The following is a 6385-nucleotide window of genomic DNA, read 5'->3' on the forward strand; positions in this document are numbered from 1 at the left end:
AACACAGTTTTTTAAAGTGATTGAATAGACGATATAAAGTCACATGCAAAAAAAAAGAAGTTAATATTTAAAGTAAGATATAATTAACTTGCTCTAATACAATGTAGAAGTTTAGAATATAAAAGAATTTCACAATTCCATAATTTAATTATATATAATTTATTCAACTTATGTATAAATTATATTGTCATACAACAAAATATATAATGAAATAGAATAGAACAAATTATACAAGATGTTTCAACATCCTCTTTAAGATGACTGAAGTAATTTTGTGATTGTCTTGAATTGTTCTCTCCCTTGATTTCTTCCTTTTGTTAATTAGGAAATGGCCAAGAATATTTACTGGATTATTTTCTTAATAATAACAAACCCCATTTTTTCGCTATATGACGAGGAAATTATCGAGGATCTAACTCAGTAATTGAAATCTCATTCTTCGATGGTGGGACAGTCTTAAGCTGGGATTGCGTCATCCTTGAAGTATAGCTGATCAATGAAGAAGCTGGTTGATCTGTTCTTCTGCTAATAAAAAATGCTGGTTTAGAAGGTATATGTAAAGTAAAAGAAGAGTTGCTTAGCATCAGAACAACTGCAGCCATTGTCGGCCTGTCAGCTACGTTGTCTTGAACGCAGAGTAACCCTATGTGGATGCATCTCATCATTGCAGCTGCTGAGTCGTTCCTCAAAATGGGATCTATAAGATCTAAAGCAGTCCCTTCCCTCCAACGTCTCCATGCCTACAAAATTTATCCGAAGTGAATTCACAATATTGAAGGGTAAATCTTCCAATGATGTGTTTGATTTGTAGATAGTTGTACTTACATGGCTCGTAAGGTGCTCTATGTCATCTCCATCGCGGAAACTAGGTTTTTGACCGCTCACAATCTCCAAGACTAGCACTCCAAAACTAAACACATCTGACTTGACCGAGAACTGTCTTTTCCTTGCATATTCCGGAGCAATATAGCCACTGAAATGGTACATTAACAGATCTTAGTTGCAATGGTGCGAATCATAAGCATTCAGTATTCACACCTCTTCCATTATTGCTGTAAATTAGACTTACAAGGTTCCAGCGATCCTCGATGCAGCATCATGAGTTTGATCAGTTTTCATTAACTTTGCCATTCCAAAATCTGAAATTTTAGCATTCATGTTTCCATCTAACAGAATGTTGCTAGGCTTGAGATCACGATGAATAATCCGGAGCTGAGAATCTTGATGCAGGTACAGAATCCCTCTAGCTATGCCTTCTATGATTTTGTAGCGCTTCTCCCAATCCAGGATGAATCGTTTGTTTGGATCTAAGCGTTCATAAAATGAGAGCTTCAGAAACTTCGGAAAACTTGTCTATAGAATTTGACACTATTTATAATTCCCTTACAAACATGAATTGATCTTGATAAAAAAAAAAATGATGAGGAAAAAAAAATTACAAGATAATGTGGAATTCAGGATTACCATGTATAAATTGATCGAGACTTGAATTAGGCACAAACTCGTAGATTAGAAGCTTTTCTGTTCCTTCCAAGCAGAACCCCAGTAACCTAACAAGATTCCGGTGATCAAGTTTAGCTAGTAGCCGTACCTCATTCTTAAATTCGACTTCTCCTTGCCCAGAATTACTTGATAATCTCTTTACAGCTATAGCTTGTCCGTCTGCAAGTATACCCTGAAGCGTATATCCATTGAGAAAAAGAAACAGAGAAAATTAAGTGCATCAATTTGAAATATGAATTAACCTTCAAAGTTCTTTTTTTATTTTTTTTTTAAATAAAAAAAATCGATACCGTTTATTTTCTACTAGTTATAATAAAGTACCTTGTAAACAGCACCAAAACCACCTTGTCCAAGCTTATTATCATCAGAGAAGTCGTTTGTTGCAAGTTTGATGGTGGCGAATTTGAATTCCCAGCATTTTGTGATACTAATTTCATCGAAATCTTCACAAAAAGCAAGTTGTTAATGTTTTGTTTCCAAAGTTAATTTGTAGGATGTTTGGAAGAAAAACAAATTATCAAGTGAATTTGATTCGTATTAATGAATGAACCCAAGCTGTTTACTATGTAAGAACCAATAAGCAACAACTTACTTTTGACCTCTTGCTTTGGCTTCCTAAAACAGAAAATGGTGAGAATAAGGATAGCAAGTGCCAAGAAGATAGCTGTAGGGACGATGGTAACAATAACTGTCCGAGAAGCAGTATTCTCCTTCCCTGCCAAGCACAGCCATGTTTAAGATAGAAATTACAGAAGCTGAAACTGGAAACCGTGAAACAAGTGAAATAATTTCAGTATAGAAAAAGAAGTTAGCCAACCTTTCCTGATTGTGGTATTGGTTGGCGGAGGAGAACTAATTACAAATGGAGGAGATGGAGATGGTGGAGATGGAGATGGTGGTGGAGATGTTACTTGAGGAAATAAGTCGTAGAAGGGATACAAATCCCACCGAAAAAAACAGTTCGGTGTCCGGGCATAACCTCCTTGATACCCGTTGCAGCAACTTTTATAGTAATCTACGCAATGTTGTAGGCAAACACTGCAATTACTCGGTGATACATCAGGAGTGCACTGCATAAATACATAAATTTTTTGAGTGGATGATAGGTCTGCTGTCTCAGCTGCTGGCATAAGCCTGGATGAGCTCGTGGAAGCTATTGTTACTGTGTCTGTCATCAAACCACTCCAAATTTGAAGAAACTGTCTAAAATTTGCGTCAATGAGACCCGTATTATATCCAGCATCAGTAGGAGATAGCTCAAGTGATCCTAAAAAATAACGATTGCCATAATGTACAATACATGGAACCGGATTCCCTCCCCATGAAATTGCTTCTTTTTGGTTTGGACAACTTGCCATGAGAGTTCGAATAGCATCATTGACGCAGCTGGAACAATTTTCAGCTGATGGGGAAGCCATACAGAGCACAAGACCATAAACTGTGTCATTGCCTAAACCTATTGTAGTATTGTAGAAACCCCCATTGTTTGTGACATTGGAAGCTAGTGAACGGAGAGCAAGGTCTCGGTTTTTTGCGTAGGTGCTATTAGCTGTAAAGTTTCCTGTGGTATAACAGATCATTTGAGCATCGGTAAGAGTGATGCTTACGATAATAACATGTAAAAGAAGAGAGACGATAGTTTTAGAACCCATTTCAACAGAGGAAATATTAACTTCTGTTCACAATTTCTTTCTTCGTGAAAGAAATCCCTTGTATAGATGGTGTTTTATATACAAAGAGGCATGGCCAATTTGTTAACGAATTTAGGACAGAAAAAGAGGTAGCAATTTCGATGGTGCCATCTAGTGGAAAGTACTCTATATCTAGGCTTTCCGCGTAAGAACAGATCAAGGGAAGTTTTGATCGTGGGATTTTCTTAGAGAAAATGATCGGTATCACAGTGTGAAATGGTGACTTTACTTGCGGTCCCAATTCCTGACTGCTTAATTGCTTTACTTGTGGTACAAAATTATTCAAAGACTCCGTGGAAGACATGGACACATTGACCGTGACAAAAAAAAAAAAAAAAAAAGTCAATAGACTCAGTCACATGCAACTTTTTTTCTTTTCCCGTCCCATACTAACTTCTTGTTTGGTTTGAAGACTTACCGGATGTCCCACACTAGCGTTGCTGTGTTAGAATTTCAAAACTTTGATGTTGGAATAGCAAAACAATGTCATTAATTAATCGCTATAAACAACACGTTAGCGCATGGTCGCAGTTAGCCATTTGAGGTGTCGCTAATCTTCTTGCAAGTTTTTTTTTTTTTTTTAATTATTAGTGAGCATTAGTTACAACATTAAAATCTGATGACAAGGACATGGAAATATGTGTGTGTTATGAAAGTCAAAGAGTTGAAATCTCGTGCCAAAGTGGCCCACATTTGCTAGCAGAAGAGATCAATTAAAAGTAAGCAAGTTTTAAAACGACAATGCGATATCAAAAAACAACTAGTAAAACAAAATTTTAATTAAAAATTAAAACGACAACGCTATATCAGACAACACGCTCGGTGTGGCAGCTCTATATAGAGAGAGATGTCCACAGATCATCAGCTCTACATGTAAGTCTGTGAGTGTAAGATTATAAAAAAAAACTCTTCTCAACCAATAAGCTATTGTCAAGGTTATTTTGATAAATGTGTCTTTTAATATACAATAAAATTACTAATATAACCCTTAAATAAATATAATCAAATGTTTTCAAAGGTCTTTTTGTATTTCATATTTCACTACAAGATTTCACAGTTTTACCGACGGACATATTCTGTCGGTGTGTGATTCATAGTTCATCAGTAATAAAATTACCGACGGAAACAATCCGCTGGCTTTCCTTTCGTCGGTAATACTTAATTCTGTCACTAACGCGGTCGGTTAAAAAAAAAACAATTGCCGATGGTTTTACAGACGGAAATTGCGAGCAAAAAAAAAAAAATTCCCGCTTAAAATAAACTGATGGAATAAATCCGTCGGTGAGTGAATTAAATACCGATAAACTATTTTCATTGGTAAACTCGTCGGTGATTGTGAAATTTGCACTAAGCTACTGTGAAATGCCGACGGAGTTATTCCGTCGATAAACTCGTTGGCGATTGTGAAATTTGCACCAAGCTACTGTGAAATGCCGACGGAGTTATTCCGTTGGTAAACTTGTTGGTGATTATGAAATTTGCACCAAGCTATTGTGAAATGCTGATGGAGTTATTTTATCGGTAAAACCCTCGGTGAGTATTTTTTATATTTTTTTATTTGCATAATTTTAAATATTTTTTACAAAATTATTTAGAATTCATAATATAAAATTATATAAATTAATAGTAAAAAAACCAAATAAGCAAATAAATTTTTATTAAACATAAAAAAATGAAGTTAAATAATATTCATTACAAACTGAATGTGTTTCAAAAAAATAAATATTAAATTAACTATTAAAATTAAATAATGTTCATTACAAATTAACATAATGGTGGAGCTGGAGGAGGAGGAGGAGGCTGGTTGTTATACGGCCAAAAGGAGGAGGCACACATGGACCACCACTCTGTGATGCCATATTCATGACCATTTGGCGAAGCCGTTCATGATCCGCTTTGAGTTCTGTATACTCCGTTGATAGGTGGTTGTATTTTTCGATGAGCTGAGTCGTGTGTAGCTTCAAGGCTACGAACTCCTTAGATTGGGTACTCGATACTGATTGGGAGCTGCCAACAATTAAGACACTATAGGCTGTTTGCAAGTTCTCGGCCGTAGTGTTGGAGATCCCGTAAACCTTAATTTTATTGGGTCCAACGGACGATCCAACCTCCATGCATTCACAAATCTGGATCGAATTGCGGATGGGTCAAAGCATTGTCCCCACACCTCTCTCTCAACCAACTATTATAGGTCTCTGGAAAATGAAAAAAGTAATCATCATATTCAATTCAATAAAAATAATAACTTACAAAATAAAATGGTTGAACAAACATATCACAAAAGAGTTGAGCACGGTTGTCAACGAACTGTTGAGCCCCCTTCTGGTGGTCTTGACTCCGCACGTGCGTCTTAACAAACTAGCTTCGGACCTACATCTGTGAGTATATTTTTTCCTTCTGAAGCTTTATTATTATTATTATTATTATTATTATGGAACAAATTCAGTTAATTAGGTACCAATATCCATGATGTGTTCTCAATCCTCATTTAGACATTGTTCTTATTTTAGAATGGCTGCAAGAGCAACAAACATGGGATTTAAAAATCCCTCAGTCATTGTTATTTTTGAAGCCATAATGTCTAATGTCACCCTCTTAATGTCTATGTTTCCACTGTCTATCTACTAAATCTCAATTCCACGTTCCTTTGCTTCTGTCTCACAGAAACCATCAAGACCAAAATATCGAACTGTCCGTCGCTAATCTCCATGGCATTGGATGATGAAATCTGATGTCAACTTGTATGCTGGCTGCCCTGATGATTGCCTGAATTTAACGAGGATCCTTAAATTTCATTTTAAGAACATGTTTCACTGCTCTATATGTTGTCTTTCTCCCGGCTTTTGCTCAGGAGTGTTCCAAATCACCTACTTATTGAGTCTTAGAAATTTCGTTTCTTTTCATATTTGCATGGGAGGCAGCATTGTCCGTTCTATTCATGCATGTCCTTAATGCTACACAAGATGTATTTTCCTATAACGTTGTATAAATTCTAGGCAGGATGTATTTGGATATATCAGTGTGAAAAAATGGCGGTTACATGTCAAGGCATCATTCAAGCATGTGAAATAAACTCCTTTTGTAGCTGGTCATATCTACGTTGTCAAAACAATACGCTGGATTTTGTTTGCCAACAAGCTTGATGCGCATTTACTGGTTGTTTTCACCTGATTTGTTTATTGGTGGACAGT

General features: G+C 36.1%; 1 protein-coding gene across 1 annotated transcript; it reads right to left on the reverse strand.

Annotated features, from left to right (window-relative positions):
* Window positions 1-270: 270 nt before the first annotated feature.
* LOC118047895 (cysteine-rich receptor-like protein kinase 34) lies at window positions 271-3194 on the reverse strand. Its single transcript, XM_073410368.1, has 7 exons — window positions 2321-3194; window positions 2096-2218; window positions 1825-1946; window positions 1465-1675; window positions 1070-1307; window positions 826-973; window positions 271-740 (listed from the first exon to the last, which is right to left on the reverse strand). The coding sequence occupies exons 1-7, from the start codon at window positions 3153-3155 to the stop codon at window positions 402-404; spliced, it is 2016 nt and encodes a 671-aa protein (XP_073266469.1). The 5' UTR covers window positions 3156-3194; the 3' UTR covers window positions 271-401.
* Between the last annotated feature and the right edge of the window lie 3191 nt (window positions 3195-6385).

This window comes from Populus alba, chromosome 7 (assembly GCF_005239225.2).
Source record: "Populus alba chromosome 7, ASM523922v2, whole genome shotgun sequence".
Taxonomy (NCBI): Eukaryota; Viridiplantae; Streptophyta; class Magnoliopsida; order Malpighiales; family Salicaceae; genus Populus; species Populus alba.

What these genes read in the sequence shown, in the direction of transcription:
- LOC118047895 (XM_073410368.1), bottom strand. Translation starts at nt 3,155, where the DNA reads ATGGGTTCTAAAACTATCGTCTCTCTTCTTTTACATGTTATTATCGTA. An exon ending in CAATACCACAATCAGGAAAG is followed by an intron (nt 2,219 to 2,320) that starts GTTGGCTAACTT and finishes TGTGCTTGGCAG; the next exon opens with GGAAGGAGAATACTGCTTCT. An exon ending in GTTTTGGTGCTGTTTACAAG is followed by an intron (nt 1,676 to 1,824) that starts GTACTTTATTAT and finishes TATACGCTTCAG; the next exon opens with GGTATACTTGCAGACGGACA.